The following is a 17,662-nucleotide window of genomic DNA, read 5'->3' as shown; positions in this document are numbered from 1 at the left end:
GAAAACTAAATTAGCAATTAAAGTAAATCACCTAGTACAGTACCTAACACATTATTCTCCTTCTTATTTTTATTTATGTCATAACCAGTATCTTCCCCTTCCATTCCTGTGTGCACAGCACTGTGACCCCAGCTCCTCGAGTCACACCACATCTGGGAGCCCTAAAGCGAGCTGACCGCTAGATCCTAGGCAATGCCTCATAAAGAATACAGCAATCAGATGCTGCAGATTTTTTTCTCTGTGTGCTAGTTACCGATGAAAGCTTTTTACTCACCTCTCCCTTTCTGAGGACAGATAGTGGGGATTATCAGGTGCAACCCGTGGAATACAATGGGTAAGAAACTGGAGTCAGAGACTCCTGGTTTTCGATCATAGGCCACTTAGAAGCTACATGATACTGGACAAGTTACTTATCTATTCCTAGCATCTGTTTTCTCTTTAATAATAGGAATACGATTACCTACTTTCTCAGGTCCTTTTGAAGATTACTCACAGTGCTGTTAAAGTGCTGGTCCTGCCTGACATGTAGCAGTCGCTAATGGATGGCAATGCTATCATTATTACAGAACACTCAGCACAGACTAGGTACTGACAACACAGCCAGTGAATTGATGAAGTGACCCACGTAATATCTTCATGGCACCTCCCATTGCCAACGGGCCCTTCAGCAAAACACACCCTGCAAGACCACCTGCTCTCTCATTTTATAGAGAGAAAAACTGAGGCCCAGCCAGAGGACATAACTGGTAGGGTGCCCAGCGAGGCAGACAAAGCCAGAACCCAGGACTTTGGGCTCAATGTCTTGAGCTATCCCACCATCCTGTGACGTGCTTTCTCGAAAGGTGTCATTCATAACGTCTGCTAAATCGTGTAGGGATTTTGCTTCCCATGCTCTTTCACCAACAGAAGCCAAGTCCTGAGATCTTCAGGTGGGCCTGTGAGGAGTGGCTGGTTAAGCACTAAGTCTAGTGCTCCTGGGACAAAACAAACAGATCCAGACTCCTCCATGGCCCTGACAGCAAATGCCATTGTTTGTTGTCCCTGCTCTGCATGGAAAGAGGATAGCAAAGTCCACCTGCTCTTCCAAAGTAAACCTCTGATCTATACAGATTTGAAGGCAACTGGTGTCAACTCTTGGTTTCTACAATCGAATTATCCTACCCTTTCAGCTGTCCTAAATGTTCCACAGATAGGCCCTTTACATAAACGCAACCTGTCTATATGTGCATCAAGACTTATTAGGCCCACAGGGTAGCATCTGCCTGAAAATAGATTAAGTAGCCTCTATTCCCACTCCTTCACCCCTGGGGAAGGTGGTGTGAGGTTGCAGAAGAATCACTGGACTGGAGCTATGAATACACAAAAATTATACACGAAGGGGTGTGTGTGTGTGTGTGTGTGTGTGTGTGTGTGTGTGTGTGTGTGTGTGTTACTAGGGTGAGAGCCCCAGGATTTCATTGATCCTCACGGGGTCCATTAGTACCCCAAACATGTTGAAATACTAAACATTAATTATCTGCTCTGGTCTCTTCTTTCCAAGTCTTAGAATTGGGAGAAAGTAGAGGTAGGGTACTTGATAGGTCTTCCCCAGCCAGGGAGAGATCCCTACTGGACCAGGATCTTTAGGCTCCTGCCTCAGGTCTACTCCACTCAAGACTGCAAGGGTGGCTCTCCTGGTGGGGGAAACTGGTGGCAGAAACTCAAGCCCATCACAGGCAACAGTCTCAGAGGCTTTGGACAACAGAGCCTGAGGACTCTGTAGCAGGTGAAACTCTAGAAGAGAGTCTTCCTAGAAGCCCCAGTATAAAGCATAAGCATGCCTGTGGCTTCCTGTGGGTATCCTGCAGGGAGATAACCTAGGAGCAGATGTGAAAACACCTTTCCTGAGAAGGACAAAAGGACCTGGAGCAGTCTGGAGCAAGAGACTGCTGAAAGTGTAATCAAATCGGTATAGGAAAGGGAAAACAAGGAAGAAGTAAAAAGAAGGTCTAGACCAAAGAGGACAAGGGAATAAAACTAAGAAACCCAAGAAAGCAGCTACTATGTTTTTGAATAATGCACAAAACAACAGAAGAGGGAGCTCTGTAAAGTAAGAAACACTTTCTTTAAAATAGTCTTAAAAGTTCAGGAAAGCAAATTTCACCTAAAATTGGGTAACAGAAAGTATCATGTTCAAATACTATACAAAGTTACTACAAAGAAACTGAATAAGAAGAAAAATAACATCTCTACAGACAACAAAAGCAGGCCAGAAAGATGTAGCCACAAAAATATCTAAAATCTATAACCTACACAAAAGCATGGAGAGGGCCAGAAAGAGTAAAGATGTGGGTAAATATTAAAGGTTTTTCTTTTTCATTTTAAAATGTCTTTAAAAGATAACTGACAGCTTGATGTAAGAATAATAAAAATATACTGTGGAGTTTCTAGCATATGTAGAAGTAAAATGGATGATAATAAGAGCACAAGCAGTAAAACAGGGAAATCAGTGGGGTAGTGCGGCCAGCTTGCGCTGGCTCACAAAAAAGCTGATTGTGTGTATCTCTTCTCAACTCGGAATTCATTGATATCACTTTGGTAGCTTGAAATCATCCACAGTGACAGTGTGTCCTCCATGAAACTGACAAATGATACAAATCAAGGCCTTTTTTACCTTGAAGATCTGGTCATTAAAAGTTTATCTGCACATCACTGGGGAAAGTGGAGCTTACTATTCCAGGATCTTACATTATACACAAAGTGATATAAAATAATTTATGCTAGTATTAAGCTAAAGATGTATATTGCAAACCTTGAAGAAGATACTAAAAAAAGAATAGCTAATATGCCAATAGAGAAGATAAAATGAAATACTAAAAATTATTCCATTAATCCAATAGAAGGCAGAAAAGAGGAAGCAAGGAACAAAGAACAGATTAAACAGATAGAAAACAAATATCAACAATTACATTATAGATAAATGAACTCAACACATAATTTAAAAGGGAGGAGAATGTCACACTGAATGAAAACAGAAAAAACAACTATATGTTTTTTATAAGAAACCTTCCTTAATATAAAGAAACTGATGGATTAAAAGTAAAAGAATGTAAAACAATACGCCAAGCACAAACTGTCATAAGAAAGGTGGAGGGGTTATATTAACATCCACTGAAATAGATTTAAAGAGAAAAAGTACTACAGGGACAACTAGGGATATTTCATAATGATAAGGGAATCAATTCAAGAAAGCATAACATTCTAAATGTGTATGTACCTAACAAAGCCTCCGAATATATAAAGCAAAATCCAATTAAACTGGAGGGAGAAATGAGCAAATCCATACTTACATTTGGAGAGTTCAATCCTCTTCTCTCAGTAATTAATGCAAAAAGTAGATAGAAAATGAGTCAAGGCATAGGATTTGAACAATAACTTTAACCAACTCAACCTAACTGCTACTTATAGAACTACACTATACATTACAGAACTACACCAAATAATTAAGAATATCTATTTTTTTCCCAAATATACATGGAACATCCACCAAGACAGGTCATATGCTGACAAAAGAAAATCCTCAATAAATTTAACAGGATTAAAGTTATACAGAATATATGTCTTCTGACCACAAAGGAATTAAATTAGAAATCAATTATAAAAGCATATCTGGAAAATTGCCAAATATTTGGAAATTTAAAATAGCTTTTAAATAATGAACAGATCAAAAAAGAAATCTTTGAAAAACTAGAAAAAAATTTATCTCAATGATAACAAAAATAAACATATCAACATTTGTGGGATGCAGCTAAAGTTGTGCTTAAATGGAAATTTATAATTGTAAATGTCTATATTAGAAGAATAAAATTGTTCTAAATATTGATCCAAGCTTGCACCTTAAGAAACTAAGAAAAAATAAAATTAAATGAAAAATAAGTAGAAGAAAGAAAATAAGGCTAAGGACAGAAAATGAGATTAAAAAACAATAGTGAAAATTTATAAAACCAAAAATTCATTCTTTGAAAAGTTCAAGAAAATTAATAAAGTGTAGCTAGATTAATCAAGAAAGGAGAAAGAAAACACAAATAACCAGTATGAAAAATGGAAGAAGAGATATCACTACACATTGTATAAATATTAAAAGAAGAATAAGGAAATATTGTCAACAATTTTATGGCAAAAAATAGACAATTTAGATGAAACAAATTCCTTGAAACATAATTTTTGCCATTCTAGATTTTCACTGGTTCTTTTTTAAACTTTATGCTTTTTTCTTTGTTATGTTCATGTTTTCATTTAAATCCTTGAGCCTGTTTATAACAACTGTTTAAAATTTATTGTCTGAATACCATCATCTCTGTGGTTTCTATTTGTTGATTTTTCTGATGACTCTGGGTCACATTTTGTGCTTCTTTGCCCATCTGGTAATTGTCACATCAGGATATTATGCATGCCACACCGTTGAATATTTAGATTTTGTTGTATTCCTTTAGTGAGTATTGAGGTCTATTTTAGAGGGCAGTCGAGTGACGTACAGATCTGCTTGATTCCACCAAGGCTAGTGTCGCTCTTGGTAAGGGCAGTCACGGAGCAGCCCCAGCTGCCTTCAGTGAAAAGCTTAGGTGTTCAGTGAGGTCTCTTCACCCTGGTTGGTAGGAACGTGATTGATTCCTGGCCCTGGGCATTGTTGAGCTTACGGGTCTCTCACAGTCATTCTTTGCCTAGCCTCATGGACTTCAGTTTCATTCTACACACAAGCACATTAGTATTTTGCCAAACATTTCAAGGAGACGGCTGTGCAGATCTCTTCTGTATACGAATTCCAGTCACTCTGGCTTCCCCAAACTCCAGTCACTCTGGCTTCCCCAAACTCCTATCTCTGTTTCCTCAACTCAGTGTAATGGGCTCTCTTGGGCTCCTGCTCCCTTTGCCATGATCTGGAAATTTCCTCTAAGCAAAAAGTAAGTTCATTGCTCTGCTCACTTCTTTTCTTTTCCTTCTTGCAAGGATCATAGTCCCACACTGCTATTGCCCAATGTTTGAAAACATTTGTTTTACATATTTCTTCCAGTTTTTTAGTTGTTTATGGAAGGACAGCAAATCCTGTACTGCTTAGTCATTCACAGGCAGAAGCAGAAGTCCACACACCAAACTCACACTTCACAATGTATAACTCAGGTTCCCATGCAGCGTTCACTGAGGCACTATCACAGGCTGGAATCATGGTCATAATAGATGTGGCAAAATCTCTGATAAGAAAAGCTCTTAAATGAATGTAAGTCACACTTTCAGGAAACTGACTGTAGAAGGGTAGTAGGATTAGATTTTTGCAGTAATTTTAATATTTTTCAATTAGTCTGATCAGGGGTTTGATTCCATTATGAATTTTAAATGCTCAAATATATTTTTAAAATGCACAAACTCATTCCTTATCCTTTATTTTCATTATGTAAATCCTTGATACTGCACACACTATTACTTTTTTTGCACACTTATCATCATCACTCAGACTCCCTTCAGGCAGATTTATTGCTGAAATTCTTTTTAAGTGAGTTGACTCTTGGGTAAAATAATCAAAGAATAGGGAGGGAAGTCGAGCTAGTCTTGTAGAGGTCAAAAAAAAGATATAATTTAATATATATTAAATTCAGAAGCACACTTCTAGTATAAAGAAATCATTTTTTACCCCTCACCAAAATCTGAGAACATTTCAGGAAGTTTTCTGAAGAGATGCAATAATTTTTATTCATTTTAATTTTTGCATCAGTTAGGGTACACAATTATAAAGATAACTGATGTTAACACGCACACACCATGCAGACAAGTGAGAATGTGGCCCCACTGTATTTGCAGTCTCTGAGCATCTCTGAGGTTGCCCACTTTGATCAATTTTTAGTTTCCATGGAACGTGCAGGCATCCAGAAGTTCTGTGAGAGGCAACATAAGAGAAAGACCATCAGGTATTGCCTGTGCTTATCAAACATGATTCCATTCATATTTTTTAAAAGTAAATGCTACGTAATAAAGATTTTTTTTTAAAATCACCCCCAACTGATGTCAGTGCTATCCTTACACATCTACATTTTCCTCTCCGCCTACTCTCCACATCTCTAACACATGACATAATTTAATAAAAATTCAAACACACTCCCAATAATTTGATTATTCCAGCTCTCATTTCATTTCTCCAACCTATTTCTTTTTGAGGCAGCTATGCCATGTCTATAGTACACAGAAATAGAAAGAAATGACCTACTTAGTGCTACTTCTATATATGTATATATGTAGAAGTGGCCTATTTAGGCTAACACCACTTGTTTCTATTAATATTAATTATATATTTTATTAAAAATCTTTGAAAATTGGTCCAGTATGAGTGGTATGTATGTGTCATTTCCAACCTTCTGCCTACATTGAAGTGCTCACACATAGACATTTTCATTCTATTAGCCAAAAAATGGAAATACACATGTAAACAAGTTCAATTTCCAAATGATCTCCAGTTCTACTGCACTCTCTGGCTCCTTCAAACGATTTGGCATTTTTAGGTAGTGTTTTATACCGTTGCCTAATTGAGTTGCCTCCCTGGGAAGCCTGAATCCTCCTGCAGGGCCAGGAGCAAGCCCTCTGCATCTCTGTGTTCCTATTCGTACTGGCCCAGGCTTGGCACATGGTCGTCCTTAAGACAAATGTTCACCTTGACCCCCACATTATTGCTCCTCGGTGTGTATTCTACTCACCAGAGGGTAGGCACTGTCTCATGTTAGCAATAGCCCGAAGATACTCTGGCCCTAAGTATTTTTGATAAGTTGTTCTGTCCTGAAGGTTAGCCAGACATTCTGTGTCATCGCTGAAGAGCAGATCCTTGGCTGAGGACTTGAACAGCTGGAACATCATGTATTCGAACCCATTTCTTCCAAAGAGCTCCTGGGTCAGACAGACAGACAGCGAGTGACCAGCAGCACCGGGCAGCACAGAGCTGTGTGTTCTGCCTCAGGAGCCCCAAGTCTGCTGGACTGCTCAGCTCTAGCCCCTGGGCGACCTGGGACGCAGCGACAGCTTAGGAGGCACCACAAAGCATGGCCTCTGGGCTCAAATCCAGGCCCTGGCTTTTCCTGTCGTGTGACTTTAGGAAAATTCTTTTTTTTTTTTTTTTTAGGAAAATTCTTGACTGAGCTCAGTGACCTTCAGTTTACTCATTTGTAAATGGAGGTAATTACACTAAATATTGAGATGATGTATGTAAAGCAACTGCTCAATAGAAACAGCTCCAAGTTTGCTGCTATATCACTGTCCCACGAATCACTGCCAGAGGATTTCAACTCTGTGGATCACCCTCGCATGTCTTTGCGGAGCCCTTGCTACCTTGCCTCTACTGTTCTCTGGACCTGCCCCAGGCCCTGACCGTTTCCATCTCTTCTTGCCCCTCCCCCCTCTTCCTCTCTCCACTTCCCTTGTAGCCTACGTGGCAGCTCGCTCTGTGTGGGACCCATCCCTTCAAAAGTCCATGACCAAGAGCCTCTTGTGTTTCCACCTGGCCCTGGGTCATCACCCTTTAACTGGGATGTGTGGGTAGCACATGCTAAGAGATGGATCACTCATTTAGGGCTCCTCCAGGAATGGGGTGTGCTAGGGCAAAAGGCAGTCGAGGCTTTGGGTTTCCTTAAGATCATCTTATTCAGATAGCCACTACTCCATAGGGTCAGCCCTTGCTGGCTGCCTGTGGAGGTCATGAGTTGTCTGAATGTTGGCTCTTCGACCTTCATGAAGGCCAAAACAGTCTCAGCCTGCCCATGTTCAGAAAACACACTGGGATCCTTCCTAGGTCACACAGAGTAACCTCTGTTCCGCCTTTCCCACATGTAGCCCAGCCTAGTGTGAAGGGCACTGGGCCAATGCCCTTATTTCTGTGACAGAACAAGCCCAAGAGGTACCACGACTCTGCTCAGAGAGTCAAGTGAGTCTCAGGGAGACACTTGCGATGCCCACGCGTCCGAGACCTCCAGCCCACTGTGATATGCAAGACAGCCCCAGGGCAAGAAGCCAGCACAGCCGCCAGCCTTCCGCTTTCATCAGAGGTAGGGCCCACCGTCCAGAGAGGAAGTGTGTGCGACTGGGCTGGGGTGTGTTTGTGCACCTCTGCAAGTGACCTGACCATTTGTTTGGGGGCTGAGGACTGAATTCCCACACCTGTTGGTTGAAGAGCATTCTGCGGACAAAATCTGCCTTATCTTTCCTTGAGACCACAGCATGACTTGGGACTACGGCCAGGTGGCAGCTCTGAGCCTCGGTCACAGGCTTCCTGGTGCCATCAAGGCACAGCAGCTGGAAGTCCTCCTTCTTCAGATTCTTCGCCCAGGCTTCCGGGTTCTTTCCTGGGGAGAGAAAGCAGGTGAATGGGCCACAACTGATGGCTTTGGTCAAGGCACCCTCACTGCGGGGTGTGACTGACCACCAGTGCCTGGGAGAATCACAGAGGCACAAACAAGACAACATGGCCTTTACAATAAAGCAGAAGAGAAGCATGCAGAAACTCACAGATTTTGTTAAAGGCAAAGATTTCTTTAACACACCTGAAAAGCACTAGCCAGAAAGGAGATGACTGATGGACTGAACAATACTAAAATGAAGAATGTTTATCAAAAGACATCATTAAGAAAGTGAAAGGCAAGCCTTTTCAGAGAGGGGCTGGATATTTGCAATACACAGAGCTGACAAAAACTTGCATCCAGAACATATAAAGAATGCCTAAAAACAAGACAGCCAGATGTGCTCACATGGACTGTGGCCTCCGTGTGTTTGTCAGCTTGGTTCAAGGCCAATAAGATAACCAACCCTGTCAAGTCTGCCCAGATGTGAAGAATTTTCTCGTTCTCTAAATCACCAGAGTCTGATGGGGTTAATAAACTGCCCCCCTTGCCCATCTGGGGAGTGATTTCCCAGAAGGACTCTGGGTTTTCCGAGGGAGGAAAGGACGGCGCAGGGGCGTACCATCAGTGTTCTGAAGGACCGTGGGGTGCTTCACAAAGGCCACGTCTCCCTTCTCAACCAGACACCTGCACAGAGAGGGTCAGGTCAGCAAGGAGGACCCCCAGCAGTGGGAGGGAGAGGCTCCGAGAGGGAATCACTGGAAGCTCCCACCCCCTACGCCGGGCCACTGGGCACATCTCACATGGCCCACTTACTCCACGCACGCTACTGTAACACCCACCGTCCCTGGGAACTCCAGGGGAAACGTCATAGAAAAAGAAATCTGCTTGTTTAGATTCTGTCGCGGATGCCCATTGTTTGGTTCCTTATTTTAAACACGGATCGGTTTCTCCGCAGAAGATGCTTGTGTTCTCCTATTAATAGGGATATCCAAGGAAAATCCTCTGGTTGCACCAAAACGCACACCAGAGATTAAAGTCAGCAGGAAAGACGTGATTCTGAAGGAGTCTTATCACACCCATATGTCTACTCAGCCTTAACAAAGTTAATGTGTGTCACGAGATATTTTTCACACTTAATCCCCTGAAAAATGTTTAAGGTGCATTCTTTGTGAGAAACGTTGAGCACATTAAAAGTCAGTTTTGTGACATTCAATCAGTTGGAAATTGATATTACTAATACCAATAATTAATAACTGAGATTATTAATTTTTAGGAGTACCTCTCCAATTCTCTCACTCCTATCTTCACGTCCTTCTATCCGCAGCTAGGATCAATTACTCTCATTCAATTTTCCTAGGCAATCGTGCCCTAACCCGAACCACCACCCCCTCTCCCCACCCCGGCCCCCGGCCCCCGCCCCCGGCCCCCAGCCAACACAATCTCAGTCCTGAATGAGCCTGACCATCTGCCTCGGGTGCGTCTGCACCTCGGCGGTGACGTAGACCAGAGCGTCCTGATCATTAACCTCACCTGGGCTTTCCTGCTGTCGCTTCTCTATTCTAGACCTGCCGGTCTCCAAGGGCGGGCTGCGCCAGCAGCATCAGCACCGCTGGGGGCTAGTTAGACATGCACATTCCCGGGCCCCATCCCAGACGCGTTGGCTCGGGAATTCTGGGGCTAGGGTCCAGCCATCTGTGTTTTAACAAGCCCTCTGGGAGATTCTGATTTGGGCTCCATATGTATGAGACCGCTGCTTGAGACAGCATCCCCCCACTCTATAGAGCAGGGACCCCAACACGTTCTCCCACTTCCTGTAAACCTCTGTCTCTCCACATACCCCTCTGCAACACTCACACTCGGACATGCACTCTGGCTTCCCAGAGGAAACACAGAACTCATCACGTGGGCTTCCTTTCAGCATCCTTCTGCCAAATCTGGCAGCCCACGTCTCCAGCACTCTCTTGCTGGAAAGGAGGAAGGAAGGTCTTCCTCCAGCAAAAGTCTCCCCCGTGGGTGGTCTGCACTCTGCCCACACTCAGGCACGTTCCACTGCAGTCCTCCTCTTTCTCTATAGCCCTCTTCACTGGGCTCTTTTCATCAGCATTCACGCTTTTTTTTTTTTTTTTTTTTTTATATTGGCCATGTTGAGTCTTTTTTGGCTGTGCACAGGCTTTCTTTTAGTTGCGGTGAGTGGGAGCTACTCTTCGTTGTGGTGCGCGGGCTCCTCATTGCCGTGGCTTCTCTTGTTGCGGAGCATGGGCTCTAGGTGCGTGGGCTTCAGTAGTTGCAGCACATGGGCTCAATAGTTGTGGCGCAAGGGCTTAGTGGCTGCACGGCATGTGGGATCTTCCTGGAGCAGGGATCGAACCCGTGTGCCCTGCATTGGCAGATGGATTCTTAACCACTGCGCCACCTAGGAAGCCCAGCATTCACGCTTCTTTTAAAAAGCAAACAATAAGCCCTGCCTTGACCCCACACTGCCCTAAGCACCAGGCCTCTCTCCAGGACTCATCCAAACACCTAAAAGGATCATCGCTTACCATCAGCACCCCTGCACACGACTCTCTGACCCTTGCCAGTCATCTTAGGGGACTGACTCACTATTGAATCTGTTCCCGCCCGGGTCACCGGATCCAGAAGCCAGTTCACTGTACCCGTTTTATTTGATCGCTCATCCTTTCCACGGTGATCTGAAATGTCATCTTTGTTTTAGACTAAGTATAATATGTCCATGTATCTGTCTTGGAAGTCTTTTCTCTTCCACTGATTTATTTGTCATTCTTCACATAAACCAGCCTGTATTGATCAGATTATTACAGTATTAAGTAGTATTATCATATGATTTTTATATCTAAGAAAACAAAATTCCTCTTGTATGATTTTATTTTTAAATTCTTGGCTCTCGTTTGGTCTACCAAGTTTTAATACTTTTTTGAGAACTCACTCCCCCTCCCCATCTCCTTTCATCCACCTGGTCACAGTGGAGGCAGCTAGAACTTTACAACGCAACGTCATGGCATGAGCTGTGTGAGGAGGAAGCTCTCCCCTGACCTGCACCGACAATCCCATGTCCTGAGACCTGAGGCAATACATTATGGACTGTTTGCTTCTTTACAACTGAGGACCTGTAACAACACTGGTGCTGCCGGTCACAGACGCTCCCCCCATGTGGACTGAGAAACAGAGGAAGCCACCCCGCGAGGAGAGAGAAGTGAGGCAGATGTGCAGAGAGAGGGAGAGAGAGAGAGAGGAGGAGCAGAGTGCTAAAATTCATTTGCTGTTTATCTGGAATTCTAATTTAACCGGATGACCCCAATTTTACCTGGTAACCCTCGCCTTAGAGTATCTTGGCTGCTCCTGAGACTCAGGTCTCAGCCCTTACAAGGAGGAAGCTCCCACAGCACCTGTTAAAATATCCCCTTGCCTTAAGATGGTTCACATGGGTGTTTTCACTTGCAACCAAAGTCCTCATTCATTTTATTGAAGAAAAAAGACATGAACCAAGATCAGAAGATAAAACGTATAGTCTTCTAGAGAGTGAAAAGTGCTAAAGAAAACATAAAGCAAGAAAGGCGGATATGAAATATTGGCAAGGGTGTGTGTGGGGGTGTGTGTGTGTGTGTAGAAGTATAGAGTGGCCAGGAGAGACTTCCCTGAGAAATCCTAAAGGAAATGAGGGAAGTAGCCCTGATGACATGAGAAGGAGGAGCCCTCCAGGTGGGTAAGCGAAAGTGCAAAGGCCTTGAGGCAGGAGTGTGCCTGATGTCTACAAGGAACAGCTGTGATGCCAAGATCACAGATGGAGCAGACAGAGCAAGGAGAAAGATGCAGGCGATGAGGACACACGGGGCCTTCCCAGATCAAAAAGGGGCCACATAGGTCAAAGAAGGACCCTGACTTTTACTCTACTATGGGAAATTGCTGGGGGCTTTAAGCAGAGACATGTGATGCTCTGACTTATGTTTTAATAGAATCACACTCTCTGCTGTGTTGAGACTAGATTATGGTTGGGGAGGAAGATAGGACAGATGCACGGAGATCTGCTGGGGGTTACGATCCGGGGAGAGATGATGCTGGTTTAGATCAAGGTGGTATCAGTGGAGATGGGTGATGAGGTCAGTTCTCGTTACCCTTTGCAGGCAGAGCTACCATGATTTGATGATGACCCAGATATGAGGTCTGAGAGAAAGAGAGTTGACACAGTTAACACACACCAAGGCTCTGACTTTTTCCAGAAGAAAAAACGGAGTTGCCTTTAACTAAGATGGGGAAGACTGCAGGGGGTACTGGTTTGGGTGGGAGTGTGTGAAATTCCAGAAGCACAGCTTGGGACATTTAAACCTGACTTGGTGATTAGAAATCCAAGTGGACACGCCCAGCAGGCAGTTGGGTATATGAGTTTGGAGTTTCATCTGGAGTTTTGAAGAGACGTTCTGAACAGGAATGTAAATATGGGAATTGTCAGCATTTAGATAGATCGAGACCAGATAAAACCACCAAGGTCTGAGAGTGAAGACAGAAGACCGAGGCCGGAGCCCTGGGGCACGCCAACATGTCCAGGTCGGGGAATGAGGTAGAGCCAGCAAAGAGGCTGAGATGCAGTCACAGGAGAGGGAGGAGGGAATCCAAGGAAGTGTCATGTCCTGAAGCCAGGGAAGAAAATGTATGCAAGAGGAGGAAGGGATCAGTGGTGCCAATGATCTGGGCTTTGGATTTGTTTAGCAACACAGAGGTCGTCGGCGGTTTAAAGTGTAGTTTTGGCTGCGTGGTGGGTGGTGGTGCATGGGAGAGGGGAGACTGCGGGGCAGGGGAGGGTGTGGTGGGAGTAGTCTCCCCACATGCCAATGATAAGGAGGAATGTTTCTGCAGATAATTTAAATACAATAATAAAACCAACTCCACTGGTTGGGGTGGGGGAGGTGAACAGATTCTTAAACTAGGTTTTGGGGAGACTGAAAGGAAAGAAACTGAAATGAACAAGGACATTAAAATATCCTCCTTCAAGGAATTTTATTGTAAAGAAAAGAGAAATGGGAAGCTGCTGCAGAGGAAAGTGAGCTCAAGAAAAGTTTTACTTATTTCTTTATGTGTATGATGAAAAAATAGCGGCATGTTTGTATGCTGATGGAAGCGAGAGTAAGATGTGATGATGCAGGAGAAAGAGGGGAGGAGTGCAGGGGCGATGCCCTTGAACGGGCTGCCGGGGAGGCAAAGGATGCAGGCGCAGGACCGGGCTCAGGGAGGAGACGGCCTGCTCTTCCCCAGTAAGAGGAAGGAGGGCATGTCCATGGGCAGGCACGTGGGCAATGTGGCAGTGGGACACTGTGGTGTTTCTCTTTTGAGTCCTTCAATTTTCTCAGGTGAAAGAGGAAACAAAGATGCGATAGATGGCGGAAGAAGCATTGGAGGGTTGAAGACAGGAAAGAGTATGCAATGATCTTGTAGGAGAGTGGGGTGGGAGCAGACTAGAGACTTCTCGCTCATCTGAGCTGGGAGGCCAGGTAGCCTGGAGGCGCTGGCACCAAAGTGGAATGTTGCCTCCAACCCAGGTCGCGGTTCAGCCAGGAGAGGCGACAGGCATTTGAGGATGTGCACAGGGGGGTAATTATCACGGCTGGCTGGGAATGTATGCTGGATCCGGAGCAGGGACAGGACACGAGGGTGGGTGAGGACAGGATCAGCGGATCTCAGGTCAACAGGAACGTTGGAAGCTAGAAGGGGTACAAAGGCGGGCAGGAGGTGGTAGGGCGAATGTGATGTCTAAGGGGGGACGTCGTGGTTCGGGACAGAACTCCAAGGACTAGGTCTCTGTGACTCTATCGTAATCACACCCAAACGGGACCATGGACCCTCATACCAGCGCACTTCCCAATGTAAAGTTCAATGATTTAGCCTAGGTTTCATGCTCAGCATATATTATTGTAGTGGGATCGGTGAAAATATGTAATTTATGTATGGCTTATGAAAGTGACAAAGCTTTGGCGAGGGAGAGACAAAGCCGTCTGGCAGTGTGATGCACAGAAGGCCCTTTTCTAGAGGTTCACACGTTCTCCACACGAGCCTAATTCCACAGAGTGGCCTTCATACTGAGAACCGACTCCCCCTCCTTCGCCAGGCTCACGAGGCACCGAGACAGCCAGTGCCTGCAGCCCCAGCCTCCTCCCTCACCTGATCCCCTTCCTCCCAGTGCTCTACGCTGGGGCCTTCTCTGGCCTCAAACACAGCATGATTTGTCCAGCCCCAGCTTTAGTCCTTGCTGTCCCCTCTTCCTGGATTACTCTTCTCCAGACTTTCTCAGGCCTGATGCCCTCCCAGTATTTAACCCTCAGTTCACATGGCCCCTCTGATGCTGAGTCCGTCCCTGACCACCTTCTCTAAGATCGCCCCTGAGTCACTGCCACATCCCCGCCTCGGTCCCCCTGTCCCCCCACCGTAGCACTTATCACAGTCAGGAAGTGACCATCCTTTATGTGTTTATGGTCTTACTCTCCCCACGAGACTCCGGGGCCACGTGTCTTGCTGTTGCTCTAACCCCTCTACCTAGTACAGTGCCTGCATATACCAGGGGCTCAATAAATATTTCTTGAATGGATGGACGAGCCCAGGAATACGTTTTCAAATGGAGCCATCAGGGGATTTCCCTGGTGGCACAGGGGCTAAGAATCTGCCTGCCAATGCAGGGGTCATGGGTTCAATTCCCGGTGCAGGAAGATCCCACATGCCACGGAGCACCTAAGCCCGTGTGCCACAACCACTGAAGCCCACGCACCTAGAGTCTGTGCTCCACAGCGAAGAGTAGCCCCCAAGTAAATGAACAGATAAATAAATTTTAAAGATAAATTAAAAAATAAATGTGCTCATCAATCAGGTGTAAGAAGCACGTATCTGGTGTCCTCCCTTTGCTTTTAAACTGGGGCTCTGAAAGATCCTGTGACTTGTCTATAACCACACAGAAGGAAGGATCAAAAGTAGAAGCAGGGTTGTGACCTGTGCCCATAATTCTTGCCTCTCCCCAGCTGCCGTGAGTCCGCCCGCTCTGCCCGAGAGTGCTCCAGGAAGGGCCTGAGTCCTCGGGGCCCCTGGGAATATGCAGTTCTGGTCTCTAATTCTGGCTCCTCCTAAAGGCAGCACCCGGATGGTGGGATGATGAGAAAGGTGAAAGGACAGGAAGTTCACCAGGTTGGTACCAAAGCGAAAGGTGATGGATGCTTCTCACCTGAGCGCCCCACTGGAGCCGTAGTACTGCTCGCGGCTGTTGGGAGCACACGTGTGGGCGGGCGTGCCGCTGCACAGAGCACAGAGACTGGATGCTGGATCAGACCCAGGAGCACAGCTTTGCCTGAAGAATCCATCTGCACAGGAGGAAATGAGAGGTCAGCTCTCCCTGCCTGTGTTGGCAAGAAAGCCTCCGATTTTGTTCCTAAAATTGCCTGAGTGACATAAAGACATACTCAGGTACTTATGATTAGAAATAAGAACCTTATGGAAGAAGCAAAAAAAAGAAGGCTGCAGCTGGAGCAAAGTACAGAGGGCCCAGCTGAGGCTGGGACAAGGGTCTGTGAGATCACAGAAGTCCTGGCACAGGGCAGTGGCGTGGAGGGGTGGCCACAGGTTTAACCCTAAGAGACACAATTGGAAGTCCTGGCTGGTTGAACCTCTCCTGCACGCTTTCTGATCTCTACTGCCCTTGTCCATCTTTACAAGGTCTGCCATCGTGACTCAAAGGCCAGGAAGGGGCCTGAGCACCCAGCACCCAGCCCTGTGCCAAGCCCCAGGCATCATGGTGAGGAAACCACATGAGCCCCGCCCTCCTGGACCCCAAGTTTCTGGGACGACAGTCATGACTCAAGGAACCACGCCAGTAAATTCATGTTTCCCCATCATCGTGTTTCCCCACTGTGCTCTGGGAAAAAGAACATGGTTCCGTGGCTACAGATAAAGGAACCTGGTGTAGACCTGGGAGTCAGGGAGAGGCCTCAAGTGGAGAGTTGAAGAATAAATAAGAATTACCCAAGTGAAGGGCAAAGGGACGAGCTTTTCAGACAGGGAACCGCATCTGCAAAGGCCTAGGCAGGGGTTGGGGGAGGAGGCAAACAGCACAGAGAGCTTAATGGAGGCCATGGGGCTGGACCACCCCATGGTCCAGTGAGTAGGAGAGGGGAGCGTCAGGGTCCAGACCACATGTGATGTTTTACACCTTTGTGTACATTTTGTTCTTTATTCATAGAGAAATGGGGAGCCTCAGAAGGGCTTTAGACGATGCTGGGCCAGGGGTGGAGCAGTGGGGTGAGCCAGGACAGATGTGGGGTGCGGGCAGCAGGCTACCGCGGGAGTCCAGGGGACATGAGGGCAGCATGCAGTAGCACAAAGGGGAGGGAGGAGCTAGGTGGAAGGAGGAGAAGCTGACGTCACTGGTGACGGATGGGTGTGTGGAGGATGACAGCCTGGTTTCCAACTGGGGCCAGTGGATGGACTGTGGGGGCCTCCATCAAGCTAGGTAGCTCTGGGGCAGGACCAGGCTCTGCAGAGATGATGCATTCCAATTTGTACAGGTTGAGTTTAATGTACTTGTGCAATACTGGACTAGGTAATGTCAAACAAGCAGTTCAATATACATAGGTTTGGAGATCAAGGAGAGATCTGCGCTGGGGACAAAAACTTGACAGTTATCAGCGTTTAGACGTAACAGTGAGAGCAGCAAATATTTATCTAATGTTTGCTCTGTGCCTAGCTTTGTGCGTATATTTGTTCAGATGGTCATCTAGGCTGTAGGCATGGAGGTGAGTGCTTGGCGGCTGAGTTTAGAGTGATGGAAAAAAGGTGCTTTAAGCAACTCAAACATTTAACCGGGTTGGGAAAGAGGGACTTTGTAGGGGTAGGAGATAAAAGAAGCCAGTGTGTTTTCACAAAGGCCAAGAGATCGTGGTGTAAGGTGATTTGAAGAAGGAAAGATCATGGAAGAACAGACAGGAGCCCATCCTTCCAGTTGAGCAACACGGAGGTCCCAGTAGCCTTGACCAGAGTTCTCCCTGTGGAACGAGGCAGAGGAGCCAAAGGGCAGGGAGGGTAGCCATGAGCGGGATGAGTGGCTCAGACCTTGATTGGAAGAGGTCTGACCATAAAGGGGAGAAGGAGAAGGCAGGAGCGGGAGGGGAATGGAGGGAGAGGGAGGATTTTTAAAGACGACATTGGGTGCATTTACATGTTGAAAGAAATTGTTGGTTATACCAGAGGAAGAAGTGGTAACTGGGGGTGCAGCCCTGGGGAGGGGAGCGAGGCAGGGGCCCACAGCCAAGGGCAGGGAGGAGGAC

The 17,662-nt window shown here is 45.8% G+C and overlaps 1 protein-coding gene across 1 annotated transcript in view; it reads right to left on the bottom strand.

Annotated features, from left to right (window-relative positions):
- Positions 1-5,697: 5,697 nt before the first annotated feature.
- Positions 5,698-17,662, bottom strand: part of LOC130855255 (inhibitor of carbonic anhydrase-like) — a 43,307-nt gene continuing 31,342 nt past the window's right edge. Inside the window, exons 13-17 of the mRNA XM_057738567.1 lie at positions 15,568-15,703; positions 8,971-9,035; positions 8,170-8,354; positions 6,720-6,906; positions 5,698-5,906 (exon numbers count right to left, since the gene is read on the bottom strand). Coding sequence (XP_057594550.1) covers positions 5,872-5,906; positions 6,720-6,906; positions 8,170-8,354; positions 8,971-9,035; positions 15,568-15,703 — 608 coding nt within the window. The 3' untranslated portion in view covers positions 5,698-5,871. The remainder of the gene's footprint in view (positions 5,907-6,719; positions 6,907-8,169; positions 8,355-8,970; positions 9,036-15,567; positions 15,704-17,662) is intronic.

The sequence above is a fragment of the Hippopotamus amphibius genome, chromosome 6, assembly GCF_030028045.1.
Source record: "Hippopotamus amphibius kiboko isolate mHipAmp2 chromosome 6, mHipAmp2.hap2, whole genome shotgun sequence".
NCBI lineage: Eukaryota > Metazoa > Chordata > Mammalia > Artiodactyla > Hippopotamidae > Hippopotamus > Hippopotamus amphibius.
This window is presented reverse-complemented; position numbering and strand designations above follow the sequence as displayed.